Raw genomic sequence first — 19,203 nt, 5'->3', positions numbered from 1 at the left:
TTAACTGGTTAGTCATGACTTTATTGATCTCCTTATTTCACCAACAGTGAATTATTCTTCCTCCGAGTTATCAATCAAATGTGCACACTAACGTTCTTTCAGCTGATTTTCTGTTTTATCTTCTAAATTTTATTTTTGTTTTTTCTTTCCACCATATTCCCCCTTCCTTTTTTTCTTCTTTTTTTTACTTTGTGTTCTTTTTTTATTTTATTTTCTCTTTTTTCTGGTGTCTTCTGCACAGCTGAGGTGGTGGGCAATAATGATGTCATACCGTTGCCAGACAGCAGCCAATCAGACAGAGTGTTGCAGGAAGCTGGTGGCGGAACAGTTTTAGATGGTAATTCTTTTTGAGTTGTAAGAATGGCCAGGAGACGAGGCGGATATAGTTACCGAGATGATGCATTGCTGTCTATCCTCTTGCCATCACTCTTAGCATACTTGGGCATCACCCTTTGCACCCTAAAGTTAATTCTGGAAAAATACAATCTTTGCTAAAATATATATATTAATTTAAAAATACATGTAAAACTTCCCTCAATTCGTTTTTAACCATCATTTTGATGGTAGTATTGTTTTATCAGTTTGGACAATCTGATTTTCTTTTAAAATTTAAACAAAAGGTGGACAGTTGTTTAGATGACTTTATCGGAATTGGTTCATATGTTTTTTGGGCATAATTTTTTTTTCTTTTGAATTTTTCGTTTATCATTGAAGAGGACCTTGCACTAAAATACTAGATCTAATTATGTGGCAGCCCCGCACCCCTCATTACAAAACACAATATTAAAGCAATAAGAATGCACTCCTGCGCTGTGCTAGAGTGTCTTCCTGCGATATTTGTGGTCCTCGCTTTCTCAAGATCCCACTGTGATGTCCAGTGACATCAGTAATAGGATGCAGGAAGTGGCCAGAACCCGAGGAGTAGGGTGAGTATTTTTTGTTTTTCTCTTAGTTTTTTTTTTATTTTTATTTTTTTATTGCTTTACTGTTTTGTCATTGGGGTGCAGGACTGCTAACTATGTATGGAAGTGCAAGGACCGCTTTAAAGACCAGATTCGCAGTAAAGGCAATGACCATTTTGTGTTTTTTGTATAAATTTTGGATGCTTCTGCTTTGGAAACCAGAGTCTCTTGCTCAATTATGGTGACCATAATTGAGCGTAGTTTCTTTAAATGACAAAAGAAAAAAAAAAAATGTTTTAATGGTATGCTCATACGGTTATTTCACAAAATGCTTCTTTTGTAATAAAAGCCCCAATTGTTACCAATGTTTAGGGTCTTTGAGGGACGTTTTACTTATTTTCTGCTAAAACATACCAGACGTGCTCATTTCTCAATCTTCATTTAAATATGCAAGTTTTCTACATCTGTACTAGCAGTCACGTGGTCTGCACTTAAAATTAGTAGGCAGTTGCTGGCTTGGTTTACTTGGTTCTTTTTTTATTTTGGTTTTTGGTTCTTTTATACATTTTTGGTGTAGTTTGCTCCACCCAAATTTTGAGTAGTAATATTTTTTCAAATGGTCAATAAGCTGTAAATTGATGAAGCGTTAGTATATACAGAAGAATGTTTTAAAAATGATACAGTGGGTCTAGTGAAGTGAGGTTGTTTATAACTGAACATTAGTTTTATATTATGAAGACATTAAAAGGCCCATCTTGTTATCTCGACTTTGACCCTGTGGTAGGACTTGCCTTGTTAATAGAGTTGGGGTAGCTAGACTCATGGCTGCAGAGCTAGTAGTCGGGCTAGCAAATTCTTCAGTGATGACCCAGGCAAAGAGAGGGTCTTACAAGTTAGGGTTGAACATTAATATGCTATCAACCTGGATACTGTTAAACTAAGCTCCTAAGCCTAACAAGAGGCCAGTGTCATTCATGGAATGTAATTATGTGCAGAAGATATTAAAAGTTAGTGGACAACTGACCATCACACCTACATAGTATGACCAAAGGTAGGTGGAGACCCTTTAAAATTATTCAGTTGAGGTTTTTGCAGTAAAGCTTATATTGTCCACAAAAGTTTAGCCATATAGTATTTTTATCTGAAACAAGCAAGCTAGTGTATGAATTATTTTAATTGACAATGTTGACTGTAACATTCTCTTGTTATGTTAATTATCGAGACTGTGTCTATGGCCATTTGAAAGACACCTGTTTCATAAACAGGTGTCTCAATACTTTGGTTTGTGCTAACTGCATGCACAAGTTCAAATTCTGGTTCTCTATCAATTAGTAAATGTGGACTAAATGCCAATGAATTCAAAGGAAACATGTGTTGATACTTTTGTCACCATGTATTGCATGTGTTATATTATGGTTCTTAGCAACAGAGATCGGACATGCTGAATCGGCACAATCTTCAGTAATAGTACTAGTACGTGCGTGCATATCCCACCCATTAGTTCACTTCCACCACACCATTACAAATAGTCATGTTTCCTCCAAAACCGCATGCAAATAGTTGGTCTGTTTGCCATTCTGGAGCACATCATCCACCTTCTAATTGGTTTTCCTGAAAATATTGAATTTTTTTGACTTGGGCTCTCTGGCCAGCTCAAACAAATGTAAATGTTCTTCATTAATGTGTGTCCTTTTCAAGGGTGATGCCTCATGATCTGCTCATCTGGCTTTGGCATTTATTCTTATTACATCACTTCTGAGATCTTGTCTTGTAGGCCTCCTAACTTCATTTTTCTACCATATTAACTTTTGGAATGCACAAGTAGTTAAGACCAACCTAATCTGCTAATTTACTGTTTTGAACACTCACCACGATTTGCTGAGAGATGAATTGAGATGGCATCAAAATTTCTCCCATCCTGTTATATATCATTGCCTCTTTCTGCCAGAAGTCCCAGTCTTGCAATACTAAATGGTTGTTGCATGTGTTTAATCACCAAAATAGTGTTCCACTACAAGTTTCTTACCTGGTCCTTTCTTCATCCTGCATACTAGGAAATTTATTTTATGTGGTCATGCCAACTGTTTCTGCATTACCTCCACCTGAAGAAGAGCGGCCTAGAGAAACTCAAGAATCTAGGGAATGCATACAACCGATGGGAAGTCCATCTTTGCCCAAATCCCGGGAAATACACAAGATCCAGGCTTGCTCGTCAGATACTAGCAGCCCCCCAGCACAAAGCTCAGAAAGTGATGTGTTGCACTCTGATTTGGCTCCAAACCTGGTCATTCAAGATGTTGATATGATCTTCCAAACGATCGAACAGCTAACAGCCAAATTACAAAGGTTACAGGTAAGAGCCTTGAGCTTTGATTTTGTGTAAATTGTGGTGAAATGCTTTAGAATAAATTAAATAACATTTTTCTTCCAACCTTTTGAAGGTTTTGGTTAACCAAAACTAGTATATATCTTGCTGCTGTTTGTCAACCTGTGAGGGACGAGGGAGCATGGAGCCGGCTTCCCGGCCAATCAAAGCTGGGGGGCCGCGTCATTACAAGGCGCCCGGCTTCCTGATTGGCCAGCTTCCCCGCGAATCAGGAAGCCGGGCAGCGAGTCATTACATGCTGCCCGGCTTCCTGATTGGCCGGGAAGCCGGCTCCATGCTCCCTCTTCACAAGGGAGCATGGAGCTGGCCAATCAGGAAGCCAGGCCGCGTGTAATGACTCCCTGCCCGGCTTCCTGATGGTTGGGGAAGCTGGCCAATCAGGAAGCCGGGCTCTGTGTAATCAGGAAGGCATCGGAGCATTTGAGTACTCGCCCAAATACTTGGCACCGATACTAGTATCGGTATCTGTGCCTCCCTAAGTATCACCATTAAACAATTTGTACATCAAGATCATGTCCCCTCTTAATCGCCTCACTTCTACAGTGAACATATTTCAATTTAGCAACCTTGTCTCATTGCCTTGATCCTCCAGCCCCTTAATTAGTTTTGTTGCCCTTCTCTGCACTCTCTCCAGCTCAAGGACATCTTTTCTGTGGATTGGTGACCAAAATTGAACCGCATACTCAAGATGAGGCAGAACCAGTGATCTATAAATTGGGAAAACTATTGCTTTGTCTCTACCGTACATTGCCTTTTTTGCATGACAGTACTTTGCTAGCTGCAGCCTGGCATTGCATGCTATTGTTCAATCTGTAGTCGACTATGTCACCCAAATCTTTTTCCATTTCTGGCTTCCCTAGTGGAGTACCCATTAATGTGTATCCTGCTTGCCTATTTTTAACCCCAAAATGCATTCATTTTCATTTTTCTGCAGTAAACCTCATCTGCCATGTAGTTGCCCACTCCCCTATTTTATCCAGGTCCTCCTGTAATGTTATAATGTCTAACCCCGTGTCTATTACCCTCCCAATTTTAGTGTCATCAGCAAACACAGAAACATGGCTATTAACACCTTCTCCAATATCGTTAATAAACAGGTTAAACGGTATTGGGCCTAGCACAGAGCTCTGGGGCATGCCACTCTCGACCTTAGACCAATTTGAAAAAGAGCCATTTGCTGATACTTTCTGTACACGTTCCTGTAGCCATTTCATTATCCACGTACACACCATTTCATCTGTGCCCATAGACCTCAGCTTGTGTACTAAGCGTTTATTTGGTACCGTGTCAAAATGCTTTTGCAAAATCCAGGTACACCACATCCACCAGCCTTCCTCCATTCAGATCTCTACTCACCTCCTCGTAGAATGTTAGTAGGCTGTTCTGTCAAGAATGGTCATTCATAAATCTGTGCTGATAATCACTATTATACCATTGCCATGAACAAAATCCACTAAATAGTCCTTTATCATTCCCTCAAACCGCTTGCATACCTTAGATGTTAGACTGACTGGTCTGTAGTTCCCAGGTTGACATCTTGAACCTTCTTTGAATATTGGTACTACCGTAGCTTTATGCCAATCACTTGGTACTCTTCCAGTCAGTATGGAGTCCTTATAAATGAGGAATAATGGACTTGCTATAACCTGGCTGAGCTCCTTAAGTACCCTTGGGTGCAGGTTATCTGGTCCTAACGATTTATTCGCGTTAAGTTTTTCTAGTCTTCTTTGAACCACGGCTACCGTCAACCACCGTGGTATATTACGCACTGAGCTACTCACATTTTTTATAGCCATTAAACCTGTCTTTTTCTTGAGTTTATACAGAGGAGAAAATTGATTGGAAACACCTAAACTATAGTAAGAAGGCAAACATCTAAATTAGGAGGCGCTTAATATTTCTAAACAAAATTAGGCATGGTATCATTTAATGTTTGCAATCAATTTTTCATTTATCATTGTCCACGATATGCATGTCTTTAAGTCTGCAAACTGAAGCGTATTTGTTTTCCATGACTTATTACTTGCTTGCAATGACTTATTTGGTTCTAGGAGATATATAGTATGTATGAGCAGTTTATGTTGATGTGTGATTCGTTCAGGTTTTTCCTTTAGCATTTGCTAGGATTTTTGTGTAAAGTTCATTCAAAAGTAGTATGTACTAGGGATGCACCGGATTTTCGGCTCATGCCAAAAGTGCCATGACGGTCGAAAAGTCAGTGTATCCCTAGCTTCTCTTCTCCCCACTGGGCGTCGGTCTGTGTACCTTCCGATGCAGCGCCGATGCCCTGCGGGAAGGAGAGAAGCTTTCAGGATGCTGAGCGGTGATCGTTGCAGGAGGCCGAGCTCTCCTCGCGGCTCTACCTCCTGTGTCAGGATGGAGAGCGGTGCGGGGCGGTGACGCCACTCACCATTCTCCATCCTGTCACAGGAGGTTGATTCGCGAGGTGTGTGAGGAGAGCTCCGCCTCCTGTGTCAGGATGGAGAGCGGAGGAGAGCGCTGTGATCTGTCACAGGGGGCGGTGCTGTATTTTAAAAGGGAAATATCAGGGGTTCTCTTTAGACCCCTAATATTTCCCTAGAGCCACCAGCAGTAAAATAAAAAAAGTTTTTACATTTTAAACAATTGGGGGAAAAAAGTCGGTTTCGGCCTGACAAATTTTTTAGTTTTGGTTTCTGTCTCAAAATTCAATTTCAGTGCATCCCTAGTATGTACCCTTTGATATACTCTAATCCAGAGTCTTTTAGTTATTGCACAAGTCCAGCAAGTGTAGAAGAATAAACAAGCATCTTTACAACCTGTAAAACACTAGCGTAAATTTCTTGGAACAAAATTAGCAATACACATAGGTACTAAGTACCATTAATAAAAGGTTTGTAAATTGTTTTCAGTGTGGGGAATTTTTGTGTTTTAGTTGTATTCCAGATCACACTTCTTCTCCAAGACTCACACTAAGGTCTTGTTCCATTTACTAACATTATGAGTAGTGGATGATGAGTTATTGGTGATATAGTATTGTAAAGTAGGGAAATGATTCCCGATGTATGTGGGTAATTAAAGCATTTTTGAGTTTAAAGGAGGTGAAGCACTGGCAATTTGTATTATACTGTATATACTGGGTATGGTAAACATGGTTAGAAGACAGTGTGTGAGCTCCGGCAGATGATGGGTCAGACTTCAGGTGACCTCTGAGACTCAAGCAAGTGTCAGGCTTAAACAAGTAGGTATAATAAGGAAAAACCGCTCATTTATATCTAAGCATATATAGCTGTAATAATTTACTACCAAGGATTCCTGAATAAACCCAACAGTGACTGATCAAATAAACTTTAATTTTAAAGAGAACCAAAGTTGTCAAGGGCACTTCAAGGAGAGATGTTTATTTTTTTTCAGATTTGCTGTGCATGTCCACCAAAATAGTCACTTGTTTCCATTCTGTTTTAGGAGGTGGAGTCAGCACATCAGGAGCTCTTAAGGTCTTTGAGGAGGAAACCTCCAGAAGATGTGTCTCAAGAGCCTGAACCAATGGAGGATGACAAGCAGCCTGAGATGCATCATGGGTCCAGTGTCCATAGCAATTCTCTCTTCTTTGTGAAGAACAGTGTGTCTGTGTCAATCCATCGAGACAGTAAGTGCTATATGTTTCTCATAGGACAGGTAGGATGCAAGGGTTTTATCAGTAACCACCATCATTTTTATTGTCTTTAGTGCAGGGAGATTTACAAGCCCTGATCCAGAACAAGCATACAGTAAGTGAAGTCAGGAGTCCAGAAGTCAGGGACCTAGAAACCATTAAAACCATAGATGCATGGTCACATTAGCAGAGGCATCCCCCATATTTCACAGGTTTCTTTTAAAGGACAGTTGTACTTATAACTAACTGAAACTTAACAGACCCCCCAAGCTACCTCTAACTTCCTTTTATATCCTTCAGATCAGCAACTGACTCTGTCCAGAAGGAGTGGCCTATGCTAGGTGGCGCTCCAGTCCAATGTAGAATCACATGGTTTGGCTCATGGACAACCTTTCTGCATAGGCACTCAAGAAAAACCCCCCTGCTTTATTAGGGCATATGAAGAATAAGACGCATCTAAACCATGTATGTGTAATCAGTGACTCACTAAGCAGGGAAGCTAATATAAATTATGACCACTCCAGAGCATGTTGGCATCTCCCATTTTTCAATTCTGACAGGTCCCCTTAACAGGTAACTGATACTGATTTCACGTACCGGTAGCAGTTTTATAGAAGCACATTTTTATGCACATTTTACATGCTTGAAGTCGCATATACTATATGGCTAAAAATTAGTAGACACATGCCCATCACAACTATTTGCGCTTGTTGGACATCCTATTCCAAAACCATTGGCATTGATATGGAGTGGCGCACCTTTGAAGCTATAACAGCCTCCACTTTTCTGGGAAGGCTTTTCACAGGATTTTGGAGTGTGTCTGTCGGAATTTGTGCCCATTCAGCCAAAAGAGCATTTCTGCGGTTAGGTATTTATTTTGGATGAAAAGATTTGGCTAGCAATTGGGTTGAGGACAGGACTCTGTGCAGGTCACTCAAGTTCCTCCACACTAGAGCGACCACATAATTTCTTAAAGGAGAACTATGAGGTGAGTGCTTCTCACTCACCTCATAGTTCTAGCCGACCTGTGACAATGAGACTGCCACAGGTCGGCTCAGTAGATCGGGAGGTGACCAAACATATACCAGCATTCGCTCACCTCTCGATCCTGTCACGGCTCTCTGCCGTGACAGGGGAGGGGCTAGATTCCCCCCTCCCTGCTCCGATCCACCAGCGCTGACTGGCGGATCGGACGGGGGAGGGGGCAGGTACAGCTGGTTCTGCCTCTAGATAGGCAGAGCCAGCTGTCACTCACGCAGCTGGGCGGATCTTGACATCGATGTCGGGATCCGCTCCGGCTGCGGCGTCTCAGTATACCGTGAGCTGTAGCTCACGGTATACTGAGCTTAGGGTAACAGGAGGACGCTAGTTTGTGTCCTCCCGTTACCCTAAGGAGAACTATGGGGAAAAGCCCTGACCCCATAGTTCTCCTTTTAAGGGCCCTAGCTTTGTGTTGTATTGGGGCACAGTGATGTTTGGAAGTGCATAATTACCCAAAATGTCTTTTGTATTCTGTAGCATTAGCAGTACCCTTCATTGGAAACACCTAAACTCAATCATTTGTGGAGGTGTCCACATACATATGACTATATAGATAGGTGAGACGGTCAGGTGTCCACATACAGATGACTATATAGATAGGTGAGACGGTCAGGTGTCCACATACTTTTGTCCATAACACATTAATGTAAGGAAGGGTTGTTATCACTTTGCTTTAAAAAAAAGTCCAAGGAGAGAACCAGACCAAACATCTAAGAGTCCAAAACCTTTTAATGATGAAGTCCATTCACAACAATTCAACACAAAACAGCCAATGTGTTTCAGGGGCACAGCTAGCTCCCCCTTCTTCAGAGCTCAAATGTTGTCTATGCTCAGGGGAACTCAAGATGACGTAATCACCAAAATATATCTTTTTGAGATAAAAAGTTCTCAGGAGAAAAGAAAACATTCTTTTTTTTTTCCCGAGCAATTGTTCTCCTGAAAAATGTATTTTGGTATTTTGGTGTTTGTGCCATGTTAAACCCCTTTGTGCATGGGCAATGTTTTATTATCATTTTTTTTTAACATGTGGATTCCCAACTTGTGGGCCTTCTATCTAAGGAGTACCCCGTTGGTGCAGAGGACAGCCTCAATAGAGCAACTGTGCCTTATACTGAATTTAATTTACCTTATTCAACCATTCTTGATTGGCAAGTTGTATCCAGCGCCTCAGTCACATCCATTCCAGTTGATCGCATCACTTTGCTATGGGCCTATTTGTAGAGCATCAGTTACTGAATCAACCACCTAGAGTATTTATTACAGGCATTTATATAGCACCGACAATTTATGCAGCGCTTTACATAGTGGCACATTCACATCAGGCCCTGCCCTCAAGGAGCTTACAATCTAAGGTCCCTATCTCACATGCATATGAGGGCCAATTTAGACAGGAGCCAATTAACGGTCCAGCATGTCTTTGGAGTGTGGAGTATAAATTTATAGGCAGTTCTTAGAAACAGTAGAGCACATATACTGTGCAGCAAAGTAGGAAGTACATCATGTAAATATACTGTGTATGTATGTATATATGTATACATACATGCATACATACATACATACGTGTGTGTGTGTGTGTGTGTGTGTGTGTATGGAGAGAGAGAGAGAGAGATCCTTCAGAACTACTGTGCATTTTAAAGAAGAATTTGTCAGTGCTTGATATCCGTGCTTTTTGACAGCACCCCTCTATTTAAGATAGACCTTAGAAAATCTATAGGACTGAACACCATGCTAAAAGTGACCCTGTTACACAAGTAGAAGGCATCAAGCAAGTACAGTAATACCTCGGTTCACGAACGCTTCTGTTCTCGAACAATTTGGCTCGTGAACAGCAAGTTCAGCAAAATTTTGCTTCTGTTCACGAACTCCAAATCGGGTGACGAACACGACCGCGGCCATCTACCTCGCTCTGACACGTGGTCGTGGCTTCCTCTAGTTGAGATTGCGGTCACAGACAGACCTGTGCACACTTGCTGTGAAGCTTTTTTGTGTGCTTTCTAGCACATACAGTACTGTACAGTATTATTCAATCCAGCATGGCTCCAAAGAAAGTGCAGAGCAAGCATGGTGGTAAAGTGCAGAGTGGTAATGAATTTACATATGGTTCAGAACGGATTAACCTCATTTACATTAAACCCTATGGAGAAATTTGATTCTGTTCGCAACCAAAATCGGTTCACGACCACGTTCGTAGGGGTCAGAACAGATTACCTGATTTACATTGAACCTTATGGGGAAATTTTATTCTGTCCGCGGCTAAAATTGGTTCGCGACCACGTTTGTAGGGGTCAGAACGGATTAACCTTATTTACATTGAACCTTATGGGGAAATGTGATTTGGTTCGCGACCGATTCGGTTCGCAACCAGAATCGTGGAACAAATTAAGTTCATTAACCGAGGTACCACTGTACATATCTGTAAAGAAGAAACAGAATCACTTTACCACTGCCTTCTCTGCTAAACTCCATCTCGCTCATAAAAAAAGATTTGTCAAAATTCCACTGGGAAACCCTTCCCAGATTGATTTCCAAGAGTGTCCTGGTTCCATTGGGTTCTCACTTGTCCCTATCCACAACCCCATGTCTATATTTTGTACTGCAGTCATGTGGAAGCCTGCAGAAGAAACCTGTGAAAACTATAGTGGGCCCAGGAGATTGACACTCCAGGAAGGGTTAGTTTCCCAGTGGACTTCTCACAAATGGAGCTTAGCTTAGCAGCGCAGGCAGCAGGAAAGGTAAGTCGTCTGTTTCTTCTTTATAGTTGTGTGCTTCATAATTTTTACTCATGTGACAGGGTCTCTGAAATGCGCCATAAGCTCATTCTGGGATACAGTGAGGCTGTGAAGCACAGTGAAGCGAAATACTTCAACTTTGCTGCTTCCATCCAGCATTCACACCTGACATACTAATTCTTCTCAGTTACATACAGTTTACAAGATTTTTTTTAGCCTTGCTTGACAATCAAAACCTTTTAAAACCTTCCTGGCCTGCCTAGTTACTGCATACTCTCAATTGGCATTGTGATATTTATACCTACAAATGTTTACTTTTAACTTTAAGACTTGTTTTTGTTTATTTCAGGCCTTACAGATCCACACGACAATGCTTTAAACTTCCCAATGGGCCTTTAACGTTGTGCACAGATGCCAAAAACTGCTAGGGTCTCTACCACTACTGTTAAACCTCCCCCTCTGCTCAGAGTACCGCCCAAGGAGCGGGGGTACTTGGCATTCGGGTGCGGAGAAACTGCTGCCAGTAACGACACTATTAAGGATTGAGTCCTAACAACGAAAAAGGGGTTTGTGGCGACCCCGTCCCTAAAAACCACGCATGCTGTCTAAATGGCTCTCCCGTTTTAAAGGCCCTGGCGGAAAGTGAGACCTCTAGTAGACGGTTTGGGAAGTGGGGAGAGATTCTGTGGCTTGTGATATCCCTCTGCACTGTGGAGAGTCTGTTCTGTAGACAATGCACTATTTCCAATGACAAGAGAAGCCCCTTGCATCTGCACACCGGGCTCCCTTCTTTGTTTTTTTTTTTTTTCTGTATAAATATGTATGTATGTGCTTTTTTTTATTTTGTATATAGTTTTTTTTTTCCGCCCTCTCTTCCAACTTGTAATAAAATAGGCTTTTTACCACTGCTGTTTTCTATGAAGTCAAAATACACTTTAAGAAAATGGATTTGTTGTGTATAGCCTGAAATATAACTGATGTGTACTTCTGAATAAGTTTTTTTATTTTTATTGTAGCGGTTGCCTGAAAATATGTTTTTACTTTATTTTTTTATGCCTTTTAGGATGGCCATATCGTCATAGTATTTTATATACAGTTTTGCAGAGTTATCTTCTAGTGACTGTGTCAATCAGGGCCCATTCACACTTACACAGTACGGTAATATGCATGTGGTAAAGCATCAATTCAAGTGTGGTGCCATTGATTGGATGTCAAATCAATGCTTCGTTACAGTATCATCCACATTTCAGCATAATGTACATCTGTGTTGTGGTACGTTGTGTTAAGAAAAAAGTGGCAGGTCTTTTTTTACTGCATTAAGGTATGCTGCTTTCCCAATCAAAATAATGAGCTGCCTTAATGCACAATAACTCATTGCATTAACACATAGGGATCTATTTATAAACAATGTGCAAAGCCATTCATCCTGCAAAACTCTGTGAACTTTCCTTGAAGGCAAAAATGAATGTTCTTTTGTAAATTTTCGAGTCCTATGTAATATTAGGAAAGTACTGAATAACGACCAATAGATGGAGCTGAGGAGCATAGAAAATAAAGTTATTTCCTATGCTCCTCAGCTCCATCTAGTGCCCATAATGCGGTATTTTCCTAATATTACATAGGACTTGAAAATACACAAAGCACATTCATTTTTACCTTCATTCAAACACAAGAACGTTCACAGAGTTTCGCAGGATCAATGGCTTTGCAAATTGTTTGTTTTTGCCTCCATTTGCAAAGAATGAATGTTCACAGGACAAATGGCCCTGCAAATTGTTTGTAAATAGACGCTGTCTAAATGGGCCCTCAGTGCAGGACTATATTGTAATTCTGAGATCAGTTTAACAAAACCGCTACAAAGGAAGATGTTATCCAAAAACCTAACTCAATATTTTCCTCCAAAGTTTTGATAAATTGCTTTTGCCCTTCCAGCATCCATGAAATTATACTGGCAGAGCCGGCCCTGAATGTATAATAAAACAAGACAGGTCAGGCAATACAATCTTGCTGTGCTACCAAACTGGAAGTGCAGCATGTGTGTTTAAAAATAAATTTGGTTTCCCTGATACATAAGTTATATAAATAAAAACCGCACTCAAGGTTTTTGAAACATTATCCTAATACACTACCTGACCAGAAAAAAAAATGTTACCACCTAGAATTAATTAAGCAAACAGGTCAGAGCCTTCCATTGGATGATAGGTCTAGGTTCAGCAGTGTTATGGTCCCAAAAAAGTAGGTCAGCTGCCTAGCTGAATATACTGAATGACCAGATTTCTCAATCAATGGGTTTTTTCTTCCCCGATGGCACATCAGGCATGTTCCAAGATGACAATGTCAGGATTTATTGGGCTCAAATTATGGAAGAGTTTCAGGGAGTATGTGATATAATTTTCACATATGGATTGGCCACCACCGTGTCCAGACCTTAACCCCATTGAGAATCTTTGGGATGTGCTGGAGAAGACTTTACGCAGTGGTCCGACTCTCCCATCATCACTACAAGATCTTGGTGAAAACGTGTATGCAACTCTGGACGGAAATAAATGTGACATTGAATAAGCTTATTAAAAGGATGCCACAGCGAATGTGTGCTGTAATCAAAGTGAAAGGCAGTCCAACTAAATATTAGGAGTGTGTGACTTATTTTTGACCAGACAGTGTATAATTTAAGTTGAAGGATATGTATAACCAAACTTTTTTTTTTCTTTTGTTCAATTTAATCGGGAAGCCTTAGACCCCTTACCAAATTTTACTGCTGTCTGTGCCCTCGCTGGGGGTTGTGTGCTCTATTTTTCCTGGTAACCATTGTGAGGGAAAATCCAAAAAGTTGCAGTTGTCATCAGAACCCAAATAAAGGAAAAGTTCCAATGGGGACACCTGACCATTATCTAAGAGGGGGTTGCTCTCTTTTTGTCTTTGGGACAGGAAGTGAAGGAAAATTTCCTCCACAGGACACAACGAACAATAAACAGGGTTTTTAACCTTTCCCTACTCTATCCAAAACTGAAAAGAAAGGTTTTGGCTATGCAGTATACTGTATATACACTTTAAGCCAAGAAGAATCTTACCTTACATATAATATGGCAACATTTTCACCATCACGGCACATAAGACAATGCTGTGTTATTAAAGTAAACCTTATCCAGTCTGAAACGTAAAAGTGTTCATCCTGCCTGAGTGCTGACATAGCAAGATGCTCTTTATTGGACAGAAAAGCATAGTTTCCACCTTCCCGATTTTCATTTTATTTTTGGCCTGACTTTTCCTGACTTTTTTGCCAAAACTCTACCAACTCCAAGTATGAGCCGCTCCATGCTGGAATGGCCGATGGCAGAGGACATCAACCCCCATTAACAAGGTGACACCCAAATCAGCATATGGCAGCTTAACAGTCCTTAGATGTGGTGGCTGAATTAGTTTTCATTTTTCAGGCTAAGAACATTTTTAGCAAGTACAGAAAATACCTGCTTAGCTTGCCAGAAATGCAACATTCCTGTCACTTCCTGTGAGATGAAAAAAAGTACAAACACCCTTCTCTTTTTTTATGCTAAATACTAACCCAATCATCCTACCATGTCACAGAGAAGAACAAAGACAGACGTTTGATCAGCCTGTGTGACAACCATGGCTCCCTCCATAGATGCAGTAGAAAAATGAGCATAGCCATGAAGGGACAGAATGTGTGATCTGCAGGATCACCATGTGAAAAGCCTAAAGGAAGGGAAACGAATGCAGTAACCTCATCTACGGACTAGTTAACTGCAATGTATGACATTTTTGGGTTTGGTTACACTTCAAGGCTTGGTACACACAGAGCTTGTTTCTAAAATCCACTGAGAACTACCAGTTCCATTAGTCACATCAACGTACAATCCATGGTGCTCCTGTTTGGTCACAGTGGTTGTTCCTCTTAAGGAGATCTGGAGGATTTCTGCATGGAATCTCCAGACAACTGGATGTTCTGAAGTCACATTTGGCAGAAATGTGCTTGTTCTGATAATAAAAATGGCTGATCACTGTAAAGTGTTACTGTTTATTGCCATTCGGCGTACTGGAGTTGCAGTGTTCACACACATCGGGCCTGATTATCAGGCGGTCCATGCTTCCAGTGCAAATAATCATATTCTTTTCAGCATCTCATTCTCCTGTGAAGGAAGGAAAGCATTAACAGGTTGACTGCCATGGACAACATCAACTGTTTGAGACAATCATCTAAGAACATTGAGGGCTACTGCATGCAAAGCTTGCTATAGATTTGAGTATCTCTTGCAATGAGTAGTATCTTACAGCTCAAAACAGCAGACCACCATCAAGCACTTATGAGATTTGGACGTGTTTACAATTGTGTTGAATTTATTTTTGAGATCTTAGACTGTCTTATCTAAGAACAAAGCCATTTGCCAAACGTGCACCAAACCTGCTCATTGGCTAAATCAAAGAGAAGATTGTGCCAGTTGTGGTGATTTTAATGGAACATAAAGGCCCCTTATCCATACCATTTGTATTCAGTGAAGGCTTTTCAGCATCAGTAATTTGGGTTTATTATACACTATAGGGTCATTGGACACCCAAAATGACTGCGTTCAGGTGTGTTTATTGTAAAGGGCCCTGTTAATGCCAAAGCGTTCAAAGACATTTTAAACAATTGTGCGCTTACAACCTTGTGATAACAGTTTGAGGAAGGCCCATTTCTCTTCCAGAATGACTATGCACAAAGTCAGCTCCATCAAGACATGGTTTGACCATTTTGGTGTGGAGGAACTCTAGTGGCCTCCACAGAGCGCTGACACCCCTACTTACCTAACTGCTCAGACATACTTGTGAAAGATTTTGATTTGCCCCATTATTCAGTTTGTGGACAGCATTATAGATTACATTCAGAGGTAAGAGGCCCCCTAAAGTCTTGACAGACTCTGACCTGTCAAATGCCCGATCAGTTGTAACTGGTTTTCTTTAAGGGTATGTAGACTTCATGGCTTATATCCAGAAGGGGGACGCAGATCACATGTTAGAGACAATCTTAGTGAATTGAAGCAACTGGATGAAGATATCTACGGAGGTTAACGAGGCCTTATGTCAATGTCCATTGGATAGATGATTACACAAGAAGGTAAGTACCCTTTTCCAATTTCCTGTGCAGGATACATTGACGTGTAACTATTTAATGTGTTTATCCAGGCAAAACATTTTTCTTGTCTTGGATAAAGTGGGGGAAAGGTTAGAGCCCTTAGGTTTTTACTGATACATACAAAGATTCATTCTGCAAGGACGCTACATAAAATACCCACAAGGAGGTGTACCAACATCCCAGTATGTAGATACAAACTGAACAAAAAAAGTGTCGGACTTTATGGTACAACAAATAATGTTTTTACATATATATGTGTGTGTGTGTGTGTGTGTATACTGTATGTATGTGTGCATATATATTTATTGTAGAAGGGTGTGGCAATGCCACAATGTAATTTGGCAACACAGTCACCCAGAACACTCAGAGGGGCTGAGAGGTTCCAGGATGCTAATACCTTTTGCAGGTAAGAAACTGGCTTTTCAATTCCTTCCAGATTTTCCAGACTATAGTGGGATGGAATCTTTAGTCCCGGGGCCAGGTGTTGCCAATCTAGGAGGATTAGGTGGCTGAGAACAGCCTTATTAGGAGTCTGGACCAGAGTTCAGGGGGAGTGGTGTGTGTAGGAGGCACACGGACACAGGCAGACTGTGAACAAAAGATTGTCCTTTATGTTGCTGGTGGAAGCTGTCTTGTGTAACAGGGGAAGACTACCCTATTGATGGAAAGAGACTTTATGTGTTTGCCCTTAATAAAACTGCATTTTACTTGCATTGCATTTCCTGACTACAGTCGAGTGTCCTTCTTAATATATATATATAAAACCAAATCTATATATTAAAATGCATATGATTTCATGAAACACATTCATCATTGATTTCCTTACAGTATATTGCATTTAATTAACTTGATGGCGATAGCCATAGTTGTAGAATGTTGGTGTATACATTTGGATAATATACTAAGTATTTATATTAACGGCACCGGTATCGGTACTCTGTTTTGGCGAGTACTGAAAAAAAATATCGGTACTCATACTTGAAAAACCGGTAACTGCATCCCTAATTAAAATACAAATCTAGGTATGCTATCCCTGTTTGGTAAATATGTATTAAATGTGCAGGAGGCACACGGACACAGGCAGACTGTGAACAGAAGACTGTCCTTTATGTTGCTGCTGGAAGCTGTCTTGTGTAACAGGGGAAGACTACCCTATAGATGGAAAGAGACTTTATGTGTTTGCCCTTAATAAAACTGCATTTTACTTGCATTGCATTTCCTGACTACAGTCGAGTGTCCTTCTTAATATATATATATAAAACCAAATCTATATATTAAAATGCATATGATTTCATGAAACACATTCATCATTGATTTCCTTACAGTATATTGCATTTAATTAACTTGATGGCGATAGCCATAGTTGTAGAATGTTGGTGTATACATTTGGATAATATACTAAGTATTTATATTAACAAGATTCAACCATTTTATGGTTTTAATCTGATTTAATAATAAAAATATTTTAAATGTTAATAGTGAATTTTGGTAAAGAAATAATTTCTTGTACCCATAAAGTCACACACTTTTTTTTTCTTTGGGTTTTTACTGATATCTGAAGCTCTTTTAGAGAAACGTATCCTCGCTTCCTGTCCTGCTGACAACATTTTACCATGCAGTTAGTGATGACATTCTCTAGCAGCAAGACAGACAAAAGTAACTTTTTGTAAATAGTAAAATAAAGGTATGGAACTCAACAAAGGTCTTGTGTCTCCCTTTCATTAAGACAATTAGACTGTTATTGTTCAATACTTTATGCAGAGCAGAAAAGTAAGCCGTTATGTGCAAATATGCTTCGGGTTCATTGTGCAAATATGGTTCAGGTTCAAAGTAATATAGCCAGATTGTCAGCATGACTTTCAGCTGCACACAGCACTTCTTATCCTACAAGTAACAAAAGTCAAATTAAATCAATTTGTAGATTGGCCACTAGAGGGTACCCACGGCCCCCAGAAAAGCGAATAGACCACAGACTACATTGTAATGCAAGTAGAGATGAGTGAATCCAAAAGCCACCAGATAAATACAGAATACACTAATCAGCTCCATCTTTTACTTTTTATCATTTTAATTATTATTTTTTACTTTGTTTATTTATTTTATAATTTTTTATCAATTTTTTTTTCACTTAACTTTATTGCTATCACACAGGAGAAAACAATCCCCTGTGTGATAGCAATTGAAGGTGACAGGTTCTCTTTATTGACCCTGTCACCTCCATAACAGTATGTCCACAGAGAGGGGAAGTGAATAGCATTAATTATCTAATTTTAATGGCGCATGGAAGTAGGTGGGCTAAATTAGGAAGCAAGTGAACATTTTGTCCCTGAAGCTGATGTGTTGGAAGCAAAAAAAATGGTCAAGCCTAAAGATTTGAGCAACTTTGACAAGGGCGGAATTGTGATGGCTGGAATTCTGGGTCAGAGCAACTCCAAAACTTATGGAATGTTCCTGGTCTGCAGTGGTCAGGACCTACCAAAAGTGGTCCATGGAAGGTTAATTGGCGACAGGGTAATGGACAGCCAAGGCTTATTGATGCACGTTGTGGGGAGCAAAAGCTGGCCTGTGTAGTCCGATCCAGTAGAAGAGCTGCTGTAGCTTGAATTTCTGAAAAAGTTATTGCTGGCTCTGATAGAAAGATGTCTGAACACACAGGGCATCACAATTTGTTGCATACAGGGCCATGTAGCCACAGACCGGTCATGATGCCCATGCTGATTTGTGTCCATGGTCAAAAGCTCCCACAATGGGCCCATGAGCATCAGAACCCCACCTCGCAACTTACAGAACGTAAAGTATTTGCTACTGACAGCTTGGTGCCAGATACCACAGCATACCTTTAGAGGCCTAGTGGAGTCCATGCCTCAATGGGTCATGGCTGTTTTGGTGGCAAAAGGGGGACCTACTCAACATTAGGTGAGTGGTCACAATGTTATGGCTGGTCGGTGTATGTACTCGTACTTGCCCAAATGCCCCGACAGCTGGCTTCCTAGCCAATCAGGAAGCCAGAAGGTGGGTCATGACGTGCTGTCGGGCTTCCTGATTGGTTAGGCAGGCTGCCTACCAATAAGTGAAGCTGGCTTCCTAGCTAATCAGGAAGGCGGGAGGCTGGTCATGACCTGCTTCCCCCGGCTTCCTGATTGGTCAGGAAGCTGGGCAGCCTCAGGAAATGAAGCCGGTGCTCTTTCCATAGAACACTGGCTTCCCAGGCAATCAGGAAACCAGGTGGCGGGTCATGATCTGCCTCCCGACTTCCTGATAATCGTGGCACACGGCACCAGTATCGGTACTCTGTATTGGCGAGTACTGAAAAAAAATATCGGTACTCATACTTGAAAAACCGGTAACTGCATTCCTAATTAAAATATAAATCTAGGTAT

The 19,203-nt window shown here is 40.7% G+C and overlaps 1 protein-coding gene across 6 annotated transcripts in view; it reads left to right on the top strand.

Annotated features, from left to right (window-relative positions):
- ARHGEF11 (Rho guanine nucleotide exchange factor 11) overlaps window positions 1–11,217 on the top strand; it is a 171,906-nt gene extending 160,689 nt beyond the window's left edge. For 5 of the 6 annotated variants that reach the window (XM_018568290.1, XM_018568289.1, XM_018568286.1 and 2 more), the window contains 4 exons: window positions 242–337; window positions 2,957–3,255; window positions 6,733–6,916; window positions 11,042–11,217. In XM_018568290.1, the coding sequence (XP_018423792.1) occupies window positions 242–337; window positions 2,957–3,255; window positions 6,733–6,916; window positions 11,042–11,091 (629 nt within the window). In that variant the 3' untranslated portion in view covers window positions 11,092–11,217. The remainder of the gene's footprint in view (window positions 1–241; window positions 338–2,956; window positions 3,256–6,732; window positions 6,917–11,041) is intronic. The other variant, XM_018568291.1, reaches the window with a different exon arrangement.
- Window positions 11,218–19,203: the final 7,986 nt, after the last annotated feature.

Source organism: Nanorana parkeri, unplaced genomic scaffold (assembly GCF_000935625.1).
Source record: "Nanorana parkeri isolate BGI_ZX_2015 unplaced genomic scaffold, ASM93562v1 scaffold1167, whole genome shotgun sequence".
Taxonomy (NCBI): domain Eukaryota; kingdom Metazoa; phylum Chordata; class Amphibia; order Anura; family Dicroglossidae; genus Nanorana; species Nanorana parkeri.
Note: the sequence above shows the minus strand (reverse complement) of the source record. Positions and strands in the feature narration are given on the sequence as shown.